This window comes from Pan troglodytes, chromosome 6 (genome assembly GCF_028858775.2).
Source record: "Pan troglodytes isolate AG18354 chromosome 6, NHGRI_mPanTro3-v2.0_pri, whole genome shotgun sequence".
Taxonomy (NCBI): domain Eukaryota; kingdom Metazoa; phylum Chordata; class Mammalia; order Primates; family Hominidae; genus Pan; species Pan troglodytes.
Window position 1 is genome coordinate 153,136,835 of NC_072404.2, and position 21,992 is coordinate 153,158,826.

Here is a 21,992-nt window from a genome sequence, read left to right on the forward strand (position 1 = left end):
GAGGCACTCAAGAGATTGCACTTAAACTGGACTGGGCCTACTTAAGGGAGGTATCAAAAAAACATTAAAGTAATACACACATCTGGTTAGAAAAAAGAAAGCCTGCAGAATGGTTTATAATGAATGACCTAAGCCCCCAGATCTGTTCCCCATCCTGCTCACTAAAGGCAACCATTCTTAACTATGAGAATTTGTTTTTAAGGTTTCATCACATGTATTGCTAATTCAAAAAAAAAGAAGAAGAAAAAGAATGCCAGTTTCAAATTATTCATGTCTCTTTACTTAAATAGACCCAAAATATTTGGAAACACTGTCAGGAGTTATTCCAAGTTGTTGTATTCATACATTCAACAAACATATATTGTTTGCATTAAAAGTTATGGCATTTCTATTTTCATACTTTCATCAACACAGACAAGCTTTCTTCTCCACTTAGGATGAAGAAGGCATAAGTCAGTGTGACCCTAGAATTAGTGGGGACAGAACACATCAGAACTAGACAATGGGGGTGGAGAGAGGAAGGGTGAGTCAGTGTCACAATGGAATAAGCTGCTCTATGAGTTACTCTTGCAGGATGGGGGTGAATTGCCAGATGCAGGAATGCACTCCCTTTTTTGCTTACTTCTCAGCAAGTGACACTCTGTACAAGAAGGGACCCATGGGTCAATTACATTATACCACATTTTACTTCTACAAACTGTGTACCAAAGCAGCTGCATGATTCACAGAACACTCCTCTTATTCTGAACAGTAAAATCATCTGCAAAATCCCTTGGAATTATTTATAATGGGATTTATTTCATATTAGCAAAAACAAATGCATAAAATGGTACCACACGTATAGCACGGAAGGGTAGGAAAAACTCTGCAAAGACATGACACTTTGGGAAAACCCTCACACCAGTAAAGGGGAATAAATAATGAACTTGCCAAGAAGATACTATCAGGCGTTTGGCCAGAGAAACACATTACTGCCTTAGAGTGTTGGCATCTGAAGGGGTATTCTGATCCCCAGGAAAAGCTGGAGCCCTGAAACCTGGTGACTCTGAGGGACCCTCTTCTCAGGATGCTTTAATAGATCTGTGAGGGCACACAGGAATTGAGAGACAAGATGTTGATCAGGCAGCTGAACTGTATAGGCAGCTATTGGTAAAGAACAGACAAGAAGCCAATTCAGAAAAATTCTGTTGGCAGGACTCAAATCTATCTACTACAAGAAGATCATATTCTACATAAAGTGAAGGAGAACCCAAGGCCTAGAAAGAAAACCAAGCCAATAATAATAACCAAAATACAAAAAAAAAATAGAAACTCATGTTTTCCAAATGCTTAATAGGAGAAAGCTTTTCCAAAGTTAATCTGAATGATCCCTTGTTACAATACTAACCTGAAGACATTATTTTCATTTTATGGATGAGGAAACTGAGGCTCACAGAAGCTATATAGCCTGCTAAGGGCCACAGAAGTAGTAAAGTGATTCAGATCCAAGGCTGCCTGACTCTAAATCCATGCTCCTTCTATCACAACAAGGTGGATGTCTAGAAGGTGAGAAAAATCATGTATCTAAATCCATAGACATTATGTATGGTAATACTTCTGAGGTTAACAAACAAATAAGCAAGTCTGCCTCAATGAGAAGTCACCAAACTTTTTCAGTCACTTACACTTACTTTCTTAACTGGGTCCCTTATACTATTTCCTGGGTGACTAATTTTGGCCAGTGTTTTATAATTTTATATAATTTTAAAATATAACAGATTCAGGATTGAATAAAAAAGAAGTTACGGTCATAATTAGAGCAACATGAAAAGGTACATTACAAACATTTTCACTGTTGGAAAAGGGGCAATTCATGTTAGCTCCTATTTTCCAAACTGTTTTAAAAAAAAAAAAAGTCAAACTTTGAAATAGGTCAGTCAAAGAGAGATTTTCTTAGAAGGTTACATGTTTGTGAAAACATTTCCATGCAATTTCCACTATACCAAATCAACTCAGAAGGTTCTTTTTCCCTACTGTAAAAAAAAAATTAAAATGTCCACCTTTACGTGAATGAGGATAATAAAGTCGCATCCGCTATTCTCCTTATGTTAATGTGTCTGCAAAACACACATTTCCCATTACCCTCCCCCTACACACACACAGAGTAAAAAATAAAATTGAACTCAACCTTCGCCCCATCCAGGGGTGTTTTTCCTTCCAGCGGTCCCACATTCTGAGTTGCTAGTAGTAGTCGAGTGCTCAGGAAGCCTCCCTTACCGAGTGGCATCTCCTCCAAAGAGACCACCTGATTTGTAGCGACACATGGCCCACCAGGTAAAGTAACAGCCACCCCTTGCCTTCTTTCCTCCTGTGAGCAACCCTTCTCTTCTCTTCCTGACCCTCTTGTGTTAAGGTCCTATATGAAAAGGAGGAGGGAAGGGCTTAAAGGAGAACGAGAAAGACAAGCAGGAGTCAAGATTTCTGTGACGTCACAGGACTGTTATGAGTGGCTGCTAACCATTTCTGAAAAGACATGAAAATTCTTCATCTGCCATCAATATCTATAAGCTGTTCTCAAGTCTTTCCATTCAGCAGTTTTTCCAGGCAGGTCTCCTCACATGGGTTTTTTTCTTTTCTTTTCTTTTTTTATTATTTTTTTTTAACACACTAAGCTGACTCAGACTCACAGGCAGAAGTTCTGACTCATTTTTCTTTTCTTTTTTTTAGACTCCTTGAGTCCTGAAAAGGTGTGCTCCATGTGGCATTATTAGTTATTCTCATATAAGTGGGGAAATCCAGTCCAAAGATTAAGTCACGAAGCTATGATCTTTAACGCTTAGAAAAATGCAAAATATTCCTGGGAGGACCGTAATGAAACAAGGATGACAATCAAGAAGTTTTACCAAAATTCGATAGGCAGGCACTCATTCCAGGCAAGGAAATACTGACTTCTCTGGACCACCAACCTTTCTTCTTCTCCTTCACTTTCTACCAAGGTACCTCTGCCATTCCCCTGTCTTGTCTACCTGAGAGTATGTGGCTATGCAACTTCATGGTGCCAAATCCTCAAATGAATTTTAGAATTAATTTAGTGCTCACCTGTGTTTGCATCTGGGTTTATATTTTCAGGTGATAATATGTATGTCGGTGCATGTGCACACAAGATGTGTGTAGTTACTTATAAGTGGGCAAATTCTTGACTGGCACATCTACTTTGAACCAACAATTCCTCGTCTATAAGTCTATCTTACAAAAGTATGCACCAAAGCAGACAAAGATGTAAGAGAATGTTTTAGCAACATTACGTGTAATAGCAAAACACTGGAAACATTTAAACAGTAGGGAACTCGATAGATAAACTTATATCCATATTATGGGATACTATCCTATCATTAGATACAATAAAGTAGATTTATTATAGTCTCACAGGGAAAGATATCAAAAGTATATTCTTTTTTTTTTCTTTTTTTGGCAGAGTTTTTCACCCTTTTTGCCCAGGCTGGAGTGCAATGGTGTGATCTCGGCTCACTGCAACCTCCACCTCCTGGGTTCAAGCGATTCTCCTGCTTCAGCCTCCCGAGTAGCTGGGATTATAAGCATGTGCCACCATGCTTAGCTAATTTTGTATTTTTAGTAGGGATGGGGTTTCTCCATGTTGGTCAGGCTGGTCTCAAACTCCTGACCTTAGGTGATCCACCTGCCTTGGCCTCCCAAAGTGCTAAGATTACAGGCGTGAGCCACCATGCCCAGCTAAAAGTATATTCTTAAATGAAAGAAGCAAGTGGTAGTATAATGCAATGAGTGAATCATTGGAATAGATTGATGTGTTTCCCTGTTTCAAATCATGGTTGATACAGGGACATCACTTAACTACCGACAGCTGCATCAAACAAAAGATTATACCCATTAAAAATCAATAAATGCCTTGAAAATTATTGGAATAGTTTGATGAATGATTTAACCTCTAACATAGATCACCTGGTAGGCAATTATATATAGTTTGGTCTTCCTAGAGAATAGAACATATTTTTAAGTGCTAAGTTTTATATTACCATGCAGTGGTTAAACATTTTGACCATCATCTTACTTTACGTGTGTGTGTTTATTCATAGATGCTTAGAAAAAATATAGAAGGATTACACAACACAGAAAATGGTTAAGTGTGGTTACCTCTGAGGGTAGGGGAAGAGGTGTATCTGAGGAAGGTGTACTTAAAGAAGAAACGTTCATTTTTCATTTTGTATTATCTATTTCATACAACCACGCAATCGATCATCTATGATTGGTACAGGGCAACTTAATGGAAGAAGTGGATTATCAGTGTCTTAAAGCATGACAGTATGAGAAAGCCCTTGTGATAAATGACAGATATTTGAGGGGGCAGGTGTATGTGGGAGAGGCTCAAAGCAAAAATGGACTGGAGAAGAGAAGAAAAATACACGAGAAAAGGAGGAGTAATGAGATAATAATCAATTGTAAGAAAAGGCCTTTTAAAAAGACCAGGCAGGATAGCTGATGCCTATAATCCCAGCAGTTTGGGAGGCTGAGGCAAGAGAAATGCTTGAGGCCAAGAGTTCAAGACCAGCCTGGGGAACACAGCAAGACCCTGTTTCTACCAAAAAAAAAAAAATTTTTTTTTAATTAGCTGGGCATGGTGGCACATGCCTGTAGTCCTAGCTAACCAGGAGGCTAGAGCAGATGATTGCTTAAGCCCAGGAGTTTGAGGCTGCAGTGAATTATGATCATGCCACTGAGCTTCAGCCCAGGCAACAGAGTGAGAACCCCCCAATCTGTTAAAAAAAAGGATGAGGCAGGAGAAACTTTAGTATATATGCATGGTAGTAATATGGAATTCTATGGCATTATTTTAAAAAGTGGAAAAGGCATTGTCTGCTCACCAACAATAACTCACATGGAAACAGTAATTAAAACTGGGATTCCACCAAGAAAGAATCTCCATAAAAAGTATGCAATGCCTATATGATTATGTAGCAGTCAAAAAAGAAACAAAGAAAGGTTGACATGTCCAGGAAAATGTGAAAGGATTCTGGCTCCCTGTGTCTCACAGCAGCGACGGCTATGGTCTAGCTCCCTCAGTGTTCCTCTGTGTCATACTGTAGCCACGCCAATTAAAGCTTCAAGAGCTGCTTAATTTTTGAAATCAGAATCAGCCTTTTCCTTTGTGTTCATAAAACTTTAAGTCGTATCTCTACAGATGAAATATTGGCATCATTGGCTCTTTAGTTATTTACTATGTCACTGCTTTCGACTCATCAATGTCTTTTATTCTCTTTAAAGAATTCTTCTATTTATATAAATAGATTTTTAAGTCTTCATCTGGTTCATTTTCTGAGGCTCCTGGAAAGCTTTCCTCTGGATAACTGAGGCATTTCTGTGGTTCTAACTTTACCTTGTTAATCGCATATTGGTATTTAAATATTCAGTGCCATGAGTGAGAAGACAAAGGGAAAATACTTGGGAATGACCAGATACCTAAAATTTAGTCATAAATACAGCTAAAATGCAACCATCATGTGGCTATTCAGTCCATTCACCTTCCCTTATTTCCTCAACAAGAATACTAGGCGATTGGCAATCACAGGTAAGACATGGACCCTACCAAGGTGTACACAGCTCACAGTGTAATAAGTGATTAAACAATTAAATATAAGTTGATGAGTTTTGTGATACTAAAACATAACAAAAACATTAGGAAAATATGAAAGTATGAGTAGCCCACTTTCAATAAAGCCCAGAAGTTTTCACCAATGAGTTGGTACTTCGAGCTGACTTTTGAAGAACTAGGAGTTAGCCCAGCTACAAAGAACATAGAGGCATTTTAGTCAGGATCATGATATAAGCCCAAGAAGGGGAGACTTTTAAGGGAAGGGTGTGTCTAGGAAATGCCAAATGGTTCAATAAAGCCAGAGAGTGCATAGGATAAGTGAGGAGGAATCTAAAAAAGGAAGATAAGAAAGCAGAGAGAAAGCAATGAAGAGTCATTGATGGGCTTTCAACCAGAAAATGGTTTGCTTGGGTTTGCTTTTTTGAAAGATTTACTTAGGGGACAATGGGCAGGTGTGTTACAGGGAGATGAAAGAGGAGGCAAGAAGGAGGTGCTCTGTCTTCTGTTAATAGCAAAGTAGCTAGGTCAGAACAATTGTTCCACAGATAACAATTTTTAGATCTGGACAATTAAAAAAAAAAACTACTCAAAGGCACTACAAAGTGAACATGGTTAGGCAAAATCTGGAGCAGAGACCACCATTAAAAGACAAACTGCAATGAATGAAATTTGCAAGTTTGCAAATATTTGCCTGTTAGCATTCCCAATTTGCACATAGGTGGGGTTGCAGAAAGCCTCAGTTTCCTTACTTGATCAAGGTATCAGATAACTTAGGGGAAGGCAAAACTGCAGAAAGTTAGGGGGAATATGTTAAATAGGGAGAAGTCACAAAGGCAGTGATCCCTAAAATCTGCAAATAAATCTCTCTCCCAAATCACTGGCTAAAAAATAAACTATACATACAAGTTAATCGTCTCAGTCAATGAAATCCCAATCATAACTCCAGCAGGGCTTCTGAAAATAAAAATTGACATGTTAATTCTAAAATTTATTTGGAAATGTAAAGGATCCAGAATACATTAATGTTGAAAACAGAAAAAAGATAGAGAATTCATACCACATGACTTGAAATTTACTTTAAACCTACAGGGTGTTATTGGCATAAAGATAGAAAAATAGATTAACAGAACAGAATAGAGAGTCCAGAAATAGTACAAGTCTATAGTCAATTGATTTTTGAAAAAGTCACCAAAGAAATTCAATAAAGCAAGCAATAATTTCAACAAATTATGCTGGAACAGCTAGATGTCCATATGGAAAAAAAGAATGAACCTCAACCTCTATCTTATAGCAAGCATAAAAATTAATTCAAGATGAATCATACATAGACCTAAGTGTGAAAGCTAACACATAAAATTTTTAGAAGAAAACAGAAGAAGATCTTCATGACTTGCAGATAAGTAAAGATTTCTCAGAAGGACATAGAACATAATATCATTTTTAAAAATTAAAAGTTTTTGCTTATAAAAATTACATTAAGAAAATTAATAAGTATGCTTCAGATTGGAAAACCGTATTTACCAAACCATGAATCTGATGATCGATTTGTATCCAGATTTTTTTAACTCCTGCAACTACTAATAAACATTTTTAAACAATTAAAAATAGTCAAAAATAAAAACTTGAACAGACATTTCACAAAAGAATTACCCAGTCTGTGGTATTCTGTTATAGCTGCACAAAACAGACTAAGACAGTTTATAAGTTTTACTTAAAATAAAGTCTATAAATTCATCATTATCATAGAGTGGGGAGTGGGAATGCAAAACTAGGTAACAGCAACATGGGGTACATTATATTATTTTGGGTCCTTTGTCTATATTTGAAATTTATCAGTATAAGTTGTTTTTTAAATGAAACTTCAGTCATTCAGTGAGAGATGATGAAGGAGTGAAGTAAGAAAGCATCAGTGAAGATAGAGAAAATAAAATGAGTCTGACTGCTATTCAGGAGATGATCTGTGAATGATATACTGAATCAATGTGAGAGATGAGAAGGAAAACAATTCATGAATTCCAAGTCATTCATAACAGAACTGTGTTTCCATATCATTGGTTTCCATAGTAGTCCTGTATTCTTACAAACACTATTTTGAAAGGCGGTCGGAGACATCACCAGATTGCTAAAGTGGCATGGTTGACAAGAACTTAAGAATCTGTTGATGACTCCCAACTTTCTGATTTAAACTAAGGGTTTCTAAGTACCATTTCTTAAGACTAAAGATAAATTACATGAAGGCAAGTAGATATTCAGAATGAGGAATGGTATTTAGAGTAATGATGATGTGAGCTAAACTTGTAATACTTTGATCAGAGAAGTAGAGTAAGCTATCAGATATATGGATCTGCATCTCAGAAAGAGGTCTGGGCTACAAAGACAAATTTGGCAGTCATGAGCTTAGGGGAAATCTATCATTGTAAGCAATTCCTGTAAGATGCACAGCTGTTTATCTAAGGGCACCCTGGAAAAGGAAGGGTGTCTACAAGGAAGGTGAAAATACAACCTTCATAAAGAAAGCGTGGTTTCACTTTGTCATCCATTCAATCTATCCCTAGATGCAGCCAATTCTATATTCATGTAACAAAATTCTTTCTGCAACTAGTCAGAAATGCTTTTTTCTAAATGAGGGTAGAAAAATGATGCTCACATAACATGATGTTTCAGTGAATATTTTCTTTGAAGCATCAAGAAATAATTTTTTTAAAAGAGCTAGACCTTTTGCAAAATTTACCAAAAAAGGTGCTATAAACTGTTTATAAAACTCATAATTCCTTAAAAGGATCAAGAATTGGACATTTTTGGAGGGATTGTTCAAGGAAGCTATTGATGTGTTGAGAGTCCACAACCCTTCAATCAAGGAGAGCCAGTGGTTAGTGGGGCTTGCCACTTCACCTCATGTCAAGAAAGAGGGACTTTAAAAAGGCAGACAGAGGGCTTCACATCTGTCCTCAGCAGTCTGTACAGTTTGGGGGACAAATAGATTTGTGTCTGAACCACATCTGACATCAGACATGATAGCATCTAGGCTTGCTGGCTGTTTTGTTGGTGGATCTAGGAGAGGTGGTTGCACTCCCAGAGTTTGCAGAAGCAAAGGGTATTTGAGTGTCTTCCATGAACAAGGTGTGGGCTGTGCATCTGAGACAGCCATATCAGGACTGTTCAGGTACTACTCAAAAGGCATAGCAGAAATTAGCTGGAGGTGTGGCCAGGAGCCTAAGGGTCGGGAAAGGTGTAGCCCAGTAGCAATGCATTGTTTTTGTCTCAGAGAACTACAGATATGAGACCCTTAGCAATGGGGGGAGGGTATGTTCTTTTTGGGCAAAGAATACACAAAATAACTCCACAGAGAAGTAAACTTACATATCTGCTAGATTCAGAAAGCACTGAAACTAGACTAACGATTCATCAGCAGTTAAGTAAGCACTTTACTGTTTCCCTTATATTTCCTTCCTCCTCCTCTCTCTCAACCCAATTTAATGGGGTCTGAGACTGAGGCTAGCCTAGAGAAGAAAAGGGGTGAAGGAATACTGAGGAGAAAGAGGGAAGCTGACCACTCTCCTTCCATGACTGCAGGGCTGGGGCAGGCCCCTGTTGGAAGAGGGAAGAAAGCTCAATTCTAAATCAACTCCAGTGTTTTTGCCAGTACATAATGCTGGACGTTTCAGGTACTGAATTATCTGGTGTTTTTAACCTGAATGTTTTGTTTTGTTTTGTTTTTTAATTGCCTAAGAGTGACCGGAATTGCCAGGGAAGGACATGTCCCACTGTGCAGGTTTAAAGAACAAATGGAGGGAGAAGGCAAAGCTGTTTGATGATGGCATCCTACGAGTTGAGCATGGTCATCTCAAGTGCTACATTTTAATAATAGCAGTGATTCCTCAATCTGTCAAAATGGCTCTAAACATTTTGGTTACCACTGTCAATTAAGATGGTGGATAGGAGGCAGGAATAGCTTGCAGCTCCTGCTCAGACAGACAGAGCAGCATGTGGAGACTCACACCATGAACTTTTGCTCCAAGAACTACTGTAGGAACATACCAGAAAAGCTGAGAAAATCCACAGACCCTTTCAAGTAACGAACTAGATCACCTCTGCAGACTCCTTGAGACACCAAAAAACTGTGAGTCTGCTTGCTTTCTCAATGGGAAGGCTCATGGTCTGGGACAAGTTCTCAGCCCTGGTCACTGGCTGCCTGGAAATAGACTTGGTGCTGTCGTGGGGGCATGATGAGAGTGAGACCGGCCATTAGGACTGCAGGCTGTGTGGACGATGGGTGAGGCCTGTGACTCCCAGCTTTCCCCCACATCCCTGACAACCTGTATGACTCAGCAGAGGCAGCCATAATCCCCCTGGGAACATAACTCCATTGGCCTGGGAACCACACCCCCATCCCCCACAGCAGCCACAGCGAGCCCTGCCGAAGGAGAGGCTGAGCTAAGACACGCCTAGCCCTGCCCTCACCTAGTGGTCTTTCTCTACCTAGCCTGGTAGCCAAAGACAAAGCTCATAATCTCTTGGGAGCTCTATGGCCCCGTCCACCACCTGAGAAACCTGAATACTAACCAGGTATCCCTGGGGAAGGTTTGCATCCTCCCTATAGGACCGCAGCTGATGCACTCTTGAAAGCACCACCTCCTGGCTGGAGGCCAACCAACACAAAACCAGTGCACTAAACAAAAACAACCAAGGACCCTCACAGAGTCCACTTTACTCCCCTGTCACTTCCACCGGAGCAGGTGCTGGTAACCACAGCTGAAAGACCTGAAGATGGATCACATCACAGGACTCATTGCAGACACTCTCCAGTACCAGCTCAGAGCTCTGTAGCTCCACTGGGTGGCTAGCAAAACAATCACTACAGTTCGGCTCTCAGGAAGCCCCATTCCTAGGCGAAAGGGGAGAACACCACATCAAGGGGGCACCCCGTGGGACAAATGAATCTAAACAGCAGCCCTTGAAGCCCAGATCTTTCCTCTGACATAGTCTAAACAAATGAGAAGAAACCAGAAAAACAATTCTGGTAATATGACAAAACAAGATTATTAACACCCCGAAAAATCATACCAGCTCATGAGCAATGGATCCAAACCAAGATGAAATCTCTGAATTGACAAAAAAAGAATTCAGAAGGCCGACTATTAAGCTAATCAAGGAGGCACCAGAGAAAGGTGTAGTCCAACTTAAAGAAATCAAAAACGTGATACAGGATATGAAAGGAAAGTTCTTCAGTGAAATAGACTGCATAAATAAGAAACCATCACAACTTCTGGAAATCAAGGACACACAGAAATGCAAAATGCACTAGAAAGTCTCAGCAATAGAATCAAACAAACAGAAGGAAGAATTTCAAAGCTCAAAGACAAGGCTTTCAAATTAACCCAATCTGTCAAAGACAAAGAAAAAAGAATTTTAAAAAATGAACAAAGCCTCCAAGAAGTTTGAGACTATGTTAAATGTCCAAAACCAAGAATAATTGGTGTTCCTGAAGAAGAAGAGAAATCTAAAAGTTTGGAAAACATATCTGAGGGAATAATGGAGGAAAACTTCCTGGCCTTGCTAGAGATCTAGACATCCAAATAAAAGAAGCTCAAAGAACACCTGGGAAATTCATTGTGAAAAGATCATTGCCTAGGCAAATAGTCGTCAGGTTATCCAAAGTCCAGACAAAGGAAAGAGTCTTAAGAGCTGTGAGGCAAAAGCAGCAGGTAACCTATACAGAAAAACCTATCAGATTAACAGCAGATTTCTCAGCAGAAACCATATAAACTAGAAGGGATTGGGGTCCTATTTTTAGCCTCCTTAAGCAAAACAGTTACCAGCCAAGAATTTTGTATCCAGTGAAACTAAGCTTCATAAATGAGGGATAGATACAGTCTTTTCCAGACAAACAAATGCTGAGAGAATTTGCCACTCCCAAGTCAGCATTACAAGAACTGCTAAAAGAAGCTCTAAATCTTGAAACAAATCCTCAAAATAGAACCTTCTTAAATCATAAACCTCACAGTACCTATATAACAATAACACAGTGTAAAAAACACAAGGTATTCAGGCAACAAATAGCATGATGAATAGAATAGTATTTCACATCTCAATACTGACATTGAATGTAAATGGCCTAAATGCTCCACTTAAAAGATACAGAATGGCAGAATGGATAAAGAATTCACCAACCAAGTTTCTGCTGTCTTCAGGAAACTCACCTGACACATAAGGACTCACATAAATTTAAGGCAAAGGGGTAGAAAAAGATATTCCATGCAACTGGACACTAAAATCCAGCAGTAGTAGCAATTCTTATATCAGGCAAAACAAACTTTAAAGCAACAGCAGTTAAAAAAGACAAAGAGGGACATCATAGAATGATAAAAAGACAAGTCCAACCGGAAAATATCACAATTTTAAATACGTATGCACCTAACACTGGAGCTCCCAAATTTATAAAACAATTACTACTAGACCTAAGAAATGAGATAGATGGCAATATAATAATAGTGGGGGACTTTAATACTCCACTGACAGCACTAGACAGGTCATCAAGACCGAAAGTGAACAAAGAAACAATGGACTTAAACTATACCCTATAACAAATGAACTTAACAGATATTTATAGAACATTCTACCCAACAACTGTAGACTATACATTCTATTCATCAGCACATGGTACATTCTCCAAGATAGACCATATGATAGGCCATAAAACAAGTCTCAGTAAATTTAAGAAAATAGAAATTATATCAAGTACCCTCCCAGACCACAGTGGAATAAAACTGTAAATCAACTCCAAAAGAACCCCTCAAAACCATATAAGCACATGGAAATTAAATAACTTGTTCCTGAATGATCACTGGGTAAACAAATCACGATGGAAATTAAAAAATTATTTGAACTGAATGATAATAGTGACACAACCTATCAAAACCTCTGGGATACAGCAAAAGCAGTGATAAGAGGAAAGTTCATAGCATTAAATGCCTGTATCAAAAAGTCTGAAAGAGCACAAATAGACGATCTAAGGTCACACCTCATGGAACTGGAGAAACAAGAACAATCTAAACTCAAACCAAGCAGAAGAAAAGAAATAACAAAGATCAGAGCAGAACTAAATGAAACTGAAACAACAACAAAAAAAAATACAAAAGATAAATTAAACAAAAAGCTGGTTCTTTGAAAATATAAATAAAATTGATAGACCATTAGTGAGATTAACCAGGAAAAGAAGAAAGAAGATCCAAATAAGCTCAATTAGAAACAAAATGGGAGATATTACAACTAATACCACAGAAATACAAGGCTACTATGAACACCTTCACGTGCATAAACCAGAAAACCTGGAGGAGATAAATTTCAGGATAAATTCCTGAAAATATACAACCCTCCTAGATTAAACCAGGAAGATAGAGAATCTCTCAACAGACCAATAACAAGCAGCGTGATTGAAATAGTAATGTAAAAATTGCCAACAAAAAAAAAGTCCAGGACCAGAAAAATTCACAGCTGAATTCTATCAGACATGTAAAGAAAATTAGTACCAATCCTATTGACACTATTCCACAAGATAGACAAAGAAGGAATCCTCCCTAAATCATTTTATGAAGCCAGTATCACCCTAATACCAAAACCAGGGAAGGACATTAAAAAAACAGAAAACTACAGACCAATACCCTTGATCAACATAGATGCAAAAACCCCCAACAAAATACTAGTGAACTGAAGCCAAGAGCATATCAAAAAGATAATCCACATGATCAAGTGTGTTTCATACCAGGGATGCAGGGATGGTTTAACATATATGAGTCAGTAAGTGTGATACACCACTAATAGAATTGAAAACAAAAATCACATGATCATCTCAATAGATGCAGAAAAAGCATTTGACAAAATCCAGCATCGCTTTATGATTAAAACCCTCAGCAAAATCGGCATAGAAGGGACATAACTTAAGGGAATAAAAGCCATCCAAGACAAACCCACCACCTACATTATGCTGAATGGGGAAAAGTTGAAAGCATTCCCCCTGAGAACTGGAACGAAACAAGAATGCCCACTTTCACCACTTGTATTAAACACAGTACTAGAAGTCCTGGCTAGAGCAATCAGACAAAAGAAAGAAATAAAGGGCATCCAAATTGGTAAAGAGGAAGTCAAACTGTTGCTGTGTGCTGATGATATCATTGTATACCTAGAAAACCCTAGAGTCATCCAGAAAGCTCCTAGAACTGGTAAATGAATTCAGCAATATTTCAGGATACAAAATTAATGTACACAAATCAGTAGCTCTGCTATACACCAACAGTGACCAAGTTGAGAATCAAATCAAGAACTCAATCCCTTTCGTAATAACTGCAAAAAAATGAAATGCTTAGGAATATACCTAACCAAGGAGGTGAAAGACCTCTACAAGGAAAACTACAAAACACTGCTGAAAGAAATCACAGATGGAAACACATCCCATGCTCATGAGTGGGTAGAATCAATATTGTGAAAATGACCACACTGCCAAAAGCAATCCACAAATTTAATGCAACTCCCATCAAAATACCACCATCATTCTTCACAGAACTAGAAAAAACAATCCTAAAATTCATATGGAACCAAAAAAGAGCCTGCATAGCCAAAGCAAGATTAAGAAAAAAAAAAAAAAAAAATCTGGAGGCATCACATTACTCAATTCTAAACTATACTATAAGGCCACAGTTAGGAAAACAGCGTGGCACTGGTATAAAAATCAGCACATAGACCAGTGGAGCAGAATAGAGAACCCAGAAATAAAGCCAAATACTTACAGCCAACTGATCTTCAACAAAACAAACAACAACATAAAGAGGGGAGAGGACACCCTATTCAACAAATGGTGCTGGGATAATTGGCAAGCCACATGTAGCAGAATGAAACTGGATCCTCATCTCTCACCTTATACAAAAATCAACTCAAGATAGGTCAAATACTTAAATCTAACACCTGAAACCATAAAGATTATAGAAGACAACATTGGAAAAACCCTTCTAGACATTGGCTTAGCCAAAGACTTCATGACCAAGAACCCAAAAGCAAATGCAACTAAAACAAAAATAAATAGATAGCACTTAAACTAAAAACCTTCTGCACAGCAAAAGAAATAATTAGCAGAATTAACAGACAACCCACAGAGTGGTAAAAAATCTTCACAATCTATACATCTGACAAATGACTAATATCCAGAATCTACAAAGAACGCAAACAAATCAGCAAGAAAAAAAAATCCCATCAAAAAGTGGGCTAAGGACAGGCATAGACAATTCTCAAGAAAAGATATACAAATGACCAACAAGCACAGGAAAAATGCTCAGCATCACTAATTATCAGGGAAATGCAAATCAAAATTGCATTTTGATACGACCTTACTCCTGCAAGAATGCCCATAAGCAAAAAACCAAAAAGTAATAGACGTTGGCATGGATGCAATGAAAACACTTTTACACTGTTGGTGGAATGTAAACTAGTACATAGTTCCACTATGGAAAACAGTGTGGAGATTCCTTAAAGAACTAAAAATAGATCTACCATTTGATCCAGCAATCCCACTACTAGGTATCTACTCAGAGGAAGTCAATATATGAAAAAGATACTTGCACACACGTTTAAGCAGCACAACTTGCAATAGCAAAAATATGGAACCAGCCCAAATGCCCATCAATCAATGAGTGGATAAAGAAAATTTGGTATATATACAGACGGAATACTACTCAGCCGTGAAAAGGAATGAAATAATGGCATTTGCAGCAACCTGGATGAAACTGGACACTATTATGCTGTGAGGACACAAAAGCATAAGAATGACACATTGGACTCTGGGAACTCGGGGGAAACTGTCAGGGGTAGCAAGGGATAAAAGACTACACTTGGGTACCGTGTACACTGCTCAAGTGATGGTGCACCAAAATCTCAGAAATCACCCCTAAAGAACTTATTCATGTAACCAAACACCACCTGTTCCCTAAAAACCTATTGAAATAAAAAATTAAAAATTATAAAAATATTTTGGTCACATCAATACTAAAAATCTTTTTAGAAATACTTAATATTTTACTAAAAGTGGGACAGCATATTAGGGATACGATAATGTGTAATTTCTCTTGAGGTTCCTGTTCCTCCTTCAAAGCCTTCTCTGATCATATCCAGATCTCTGGGTCCCGTCCACACTTCTTGTCAGTTCTGGAGCCACATTTCCAGCTGCCTACTGGACAGTCCAACTTGATGGGGTTCATTTAAAACTCATCATGTCCCAAGGTGAATCTGGCCATTTTTACAAGTCTCCATATCTCTTCCCAATCCCATGTTCCCCCTTCCCTTCCCTTCACTGTCTTCCACTTCTAAACTGGAACACTCAATTGCTCCTCCTTCTGAACTTTTCAATGGTTCCCAATGTCCAAATCCAACCTCCCAGACATGACTTCTCTTGATGGCTACGTCTCCAGACTGTTCTTCTACCAATCATCCATGTGTTTTCTAAATTCTCCTGCTCATGGCCAAGGACTCCTCGCCTCTATATCTCTATTCTTGTTGGTCTAGATTGGTTGGAATGCCCTGCATACCCAAACCCATAAATACACACACACACACACACGCACACACACACACACACCTCCATCCCCCTGCCATACACACACACATCTAGGCCCTAACCAGAAAATGCCTATCTGGTAACCCAAATGTCACCTCCCTGCAGTCATTTCTATGCTTTCTAGGCTGGGGAGTTAAGTGGATTAAGTGCCCCTGTGTAAGCATTTATCAAATTTTATTTCAATCATCTCTGTGCTTCACTATGTGCCCTTCCCTGTGCTGCCCAAAAAAACAAAATGTTAATATTCAACAGAATCCCTTTTTTCTTTTTTGTCTTCTTATGCAAGTATGATTCTTGATACAAAGCAAATTGCTCAATAAGTATTTGTTTAAATGAATTACAGTGAAGTGAATTAATGGCTTCAAAGAATTTATAATTTAAAAGGAGAAACAAGAACAAGGATTCTCTTATTCACCCATAACACAGGTCTCAATGAAAGTTTGGGGAATAACTGAAAGCATAAATGAACAAAAGAGTAGGTAGAAAACTGGGTATCCCCACAAAGGGAGCTGATAAAGGACTACAGAAATTTAATGGAGAGAGAAATGACACTCTTTTTTACTTTTTGTTTCTCATTTTAGTACCCTAAGCTGCAAAGCTTAAAATAAATGAATGCAAAAGATTTGGAAGTGGGAGAGGTTTTTTTAAAAAAAAGAAAATAAAAATAAAAAGACTACCACCCACTCCCCATGCTACCCTCCCACTGAAATGACTATAGTTTTAGCATCCGTAATGGGATTGTTGCAGTTTTGAGAATGTTGCCATAGTAACCAACCTCAGCCCTTCCCCTAATATAAGATAAAATTTAGCAAAAGAAATAAATAACAGACTCCCATAGAAACATTATCAAACCTTTCTATATAAATAACCTGTGTAATTAAATGTTTCAAAACAGAATATTTAGGGAGCCGTGAAAAAGAAAACATTCTACAAAGTGTATTTTTAAATGAAGGAGGAAAAAAAAACATACAAAACATCAGCTGGAACACTTGGCTGCCTGAATGGTTTCAAGGAGTCACAATTTCCAAACTTGCCTGGACAAGAACCACAGTCAGAACGGAGAAGCGCAATTCTGTATTTTGATACACAAGCAACATTCCTATCAGAAATTCTCCAACCTTATTCTAAGGAGTTATTTCAACATACAAGTAAGAGAACCTCCTCTTTGTATTCCCCCAAACACAACAAGGGGCACTTGGGAAATATTATCTGTAGTAGATCCTCATAGTACTATTACCTAGGTAACACCATAGTTTTGCTATATTCATATTCTGTTCTTTTCAAGAATTCTCTAGTTGATATGTTAATCTATAGCAAGGATTGCAAACTTCTTCAGTAAAGAACAAGAAAATAAATATTTTAGCCTTTGAAGACCACACAATCTCAGTCACAACTACTCCACTCTGTCACTGTAGCACAAAAGTAGCCACAGATAATACATAAATGAATAAGCATGGCTGTGTTCCAATAAAACTTTATTTACAAAAACAGCCAGCGAGATCCGGTCCATGGGCCATAGTTTGCCGACTCTTTATTTCTTCTTTGACTATGTTACAGATTGTGTATTACCAACACACACACACACACACACACACACACACACACACACACACACCGGAACCACTCTTTCGCCCAGGCCTATGACAGTATGCTGCATTCAAAGCCAGAGAAAACGGATCAATGTATTCATGATCCGAAGACTGACTCTGGATATGACTGCAATAAGCTACTGTGAGAAACTGTGAAATTCTTTCTCATGGAATTTCAAAAGCCAAATAGAAAGCCATCTGTCAAAGAAGGGTAGGTACAATACTTCCAACCAACTGGCTGCTGCTCTACTTTAAATAGATAAAAAGCTCAGATGCCTGGCATGGGGCCCAATGACGCACTAATCAATAAAGCAAATTATTATCAGTCTGAGGCGTGGAGCAATTTCTACCAATTTGCAAACTTGGATGATTTTCTGAAATTTCTTTAAGCTCTAGAAAGAGACGTGGATGCAGCTGGTGAAACAGAAAGAGCAGGACTCAGAAGATGGCTGGTGCATGAATCCCATTCTCTCCCTGCTAACTGGTGGTGTTACCTGACAAAGCACTTAATGACTGTATTATCACCTGGAAAATGGGTATAACAGTGCCTGTTGTTAGATTTGTTGAAGATTAAATTAGATAACCTCTATAAAGCACTTCCTACAGAATAAGAATTCAATTAATGTTAGTTGCATTCCCCTCAAAGGATTAGGCAACCTTCAGCACTCGGCTTAATTTTCTCTGTTCTCTCAGAGAGGCACCCCTGGGGTCAGTGTTGCTACAATCCAAAGGATAACTTTTTTCACCTGAAAAACTGCTGTAGAAGGAGCTGTGAGCAAGGCTTAAGCAACTCATTAGCAAGGAAACCAGCCCAAGTGAGCAATGGCATGTGACAAGCACCACATCTCAGTAACTCTCGCCTCAGTACTCACAAACCTCCTCCTCTCTATCCCTCTTGATTTCTATGTGTATGTGTCTACCTCTCCTGTTTTTCTCTCTTTCCTTCTTATCCACTCTATTTCTCCTCCTATATCTCTTCTCTCATCTTCCTCAGCTGGCCATAATATGAACTAGAAGAATACTTATTTAATGGGTTTGCATTCTTTTGCAAGTGACCTAAAGGTTGTCCTTTCTTAAATGTGCCTGATTATTTTGGTGGGTCAGTGGTACTGACATAGGAAGATTCTCTACCCCTGCTCAAAATCTTTCTAGCATATCTTCTCCAAAAGATTCACTGGTATTAAACACTAAAGAAAAGGCTTGTTTCATTACAAAAGGCAAGCCAACTTTAAATAAAAGGACCCAAGGCAATCAGAAGAGCTGGACTTCAGGTTTCTACAGACTTTTTCAGGTAGAGCTATGTCCCTTAAAATTTATAAGATCCCATAAGATTTTTTAAGTGTGAAATTCAGCTGCAGCTGTATATGGGAAGGTCTCTATCCTGTTGGAGAGATGCTCTGGTAATGAACAAAAAAACCTTTTAGCTCTTTGGAAAGAGACGCTAGATAACGAATTTAATTCCATTCCCTAACTCATTGTCACATGGTGACGTGGTGGAAGAAGTTCCTGACATTTGCTTCAGAGAATATTTTATTTTAGGGGTGGGTGAAGAAATGTAAGCGAAACAAACCACTCAATCCTTTCCCCCTCACTTCAATTATGCTGTCAAATTATCATGAAATGTCTAGAGATTAAGTCTTATGTACACATGCGCAGTTGAATACATTTCAGCCACATAAAATAAAGCAGTTTAGCCACAACTCATTAAGTTGGCTGTATCAAACATCTCAGTGGCCATTCAGAAAGGATAAACTATTGAAAAGGACTGAATTAAATACAGCAGAGAAAAGAGAGTGTCTTTTTCCCTGAGAGCACTGCTCTGAGGCATGAGCCATAGGTCTAGAATATATTAGTTTAGCAATGAACACAAATATCGACTGAGCACCTGCTATGAAACACAGACAGGGGGAGCCGGCTTCCAGGAATCACGAGCATAGAGATGGAAATCCCTTAGGATGGGTGTGGACAAAGAGAGAAAGAGAATGAGATAGAGATAAAGTTAGTTTGGAGAACAGAATATGAGAAATCAATAACTACTTTCCCCCAATCCTCCATTGGGGGATTATATGTATAATAGAAATCAACAGCAAAATGTGACCCTATAATCAACATATTTCATTCCTACATTGAGAGATATTTTATTTCCCCTTCATCCATTCATTAAGCATCTATTAAGCATCTATTACAAATAAGCACTGTGTTGGGTGCTCATTTTGAGAAACAGAAGTGCTACTCGATAGCACCAGGAGGTTCTTTCTTCCAGTTAACAATAGCTTATCACTAACATTTATGAGTGCTTGCCATGTGCCAGGCATTTTTCTAGGCAACTAGTATGGTTTGGATATTTGTTTCTTCCAAATCTCATGTTGAAATGTGAGCCACATTGTTGGAGATGGGGCCTGGCAGGAGGTGTCTGGGTCATGGTGCTGGATCCCTCATGAATGGCTTGGTGCCATCCCCTTGGTGATGAGTTACTTCTCACTCTATTAGTTCACATGGGAGCTGGTTGTTTAAAGGAACTTGGCATCTCCCTCTTTCACCATGTGACATATCTGATCTCCCTTTGCTTCTGCCATGAGTAAAAGCTCCCTGAGGGCCTCACCAGAAGCCTAGCAGAGGCTGGTGCCATGCTTGCATGGCCTGCAGAACCGTGAACCAAATAAACTTCTTTTCATTTTAAATTACCCAGTCTCAGGTATTCCTACAGCAATGTAAAACAGATTAATACAGCAACTTACAAGCATTCACTCATTTAATTCTCACCATTGTCTTATGAGGATGGTAAAGAATAGTTGTTATTATTGCTATTGCATCAGATAGTTTATCTCTTTCCTCTTTTCTTTTTTCTTTTTGTGTAAAAGCTAAACTGCTTAATTAGATGTCTCTACTTTATAATACCAGGGACTTCAAGGAGCAACGTTCGTTCCTCTGTCCTGACATTACCTTGGTCTCTGTCCATCTGCCTTCATCTCTAGATAATGAAAAAAAGCCCTAGTTAGTCTACCTGACCCATTCTCTTCCCCTTCCAATCCATCTAGCATTTTGCTGCCTTTTTTTTTTTTTCTTTTTTTTGAGACGGAGTCTCACTCTGTCACCCAGGCTGGAGTGCAGTGGTATGATCTCAGCTCACTGCAACCTCCACCTCCCGGGTTCAAGCGAGTCTCCTGCCTCAGCCTCCTGAGTAGCTGGGATCACAGGCACACACCACCATGCCCGGCTAATTTTTGTATTTTTAGTAGAAACAGGTTTTCACCATGTTGGCCAGGCTGGTCTTGAACTCCTGACCTCAGGTGGTCCACCCGCCTTGGCCTCACCTGGCCAAGGTGCTGGGATTACAGGCTTGAGCCACTGCGCCCGGCCTACATTTTAATCACTTACAAACACCATTTTCACATGTCATTCCCCTGCTTAAGAACTTATATAAAACATTAAAATGGGCTACTAATGTTTACCATATTTCTTCAACTTTTTTTCTCCTTAATGTGATTCCTACAATATGTTCTCATTCAAAGATCCACATATCTGGAAGAGCCAAGAAGATTTTGAAGGACTTTATTTTCTGGAGTTTGAATAAAGTTATTTAATCTGTTAATAATTTTCTAATAATCACAAATTAGTCCCCTTCCATTCCCACGTAACTTACTGAAGATTACCCAACAAATTTAAATACAAACTCCTACCAAGTTTTCAAAGTCACCATCGTCTAGCCATATGCTAATAAATTTGCATCAATTCCCATAATTCTTATATAAACCCTCACCTTGAGTTAAACTAATCTTCCTACTATTGAGTTCGAAAATAATTTATAGAGCATCTATGAAATCCAGTCACTGAGGATACATATATAAGCAAGACATAATGCATGTCCTCAAAAATGTTACAGTTTAGACCTCTACTGCACATAATAAATAATTCCCACCTCTGTAGGTTGGCCCATGTTCTTTCATCTGCATGACAAGCATTCACTTTCTCCCCATCCTTTCCTCAAAGCCCAACTCAAATAATGCCTTTTGGACCATTCCAGCCTGCACAGATTTTCTCCCTCTCTGATATTCTTGAAGCTCAACTATTTATTCTTACCATAAAGAGTTACAAGAAGGACAAGACTGTACAAAGATTAATATTCTCCAAGACTTTAGGAGCAGATACTTCTGAAATTTAAGCTGATACAAATGAACATTAAATAGATGAAGCTAGC

General features: G+C 38.5%; 1 protein-coding gene across 29 annotated transcripts in view; it reads right to left on the reverse strand.

Moving 5' to 3' along the window:
- Positions 1-21,992, reverse strand: part of DGKI (diacylglycerol kinase iota) — a 496,276-nt gene that overhangs the window by 418,678 nt on the left and 55,606 nt on the right. For 2 of the 29 annotated variants that reach the window (XM_063815637.1, XM_063815638.1), the window contains exon 1: positions 2,168-2,389. The exons of the other annotated variants lie outside the window; for them this stretch is intronic. In XM_063815637.1, the coding sequence (XP_063671707.1) occupies positions 2,168-2,211 (44 nt within the window). In that variant the 5' untranslated portion in view covers positions 2,212-2,389. Of the gene's footprint in view, positions 1-2,167; positions 2,390-21,992 lie in introns of those variants that run through there. 29 annotated transcript variants of the gene reach the window in all.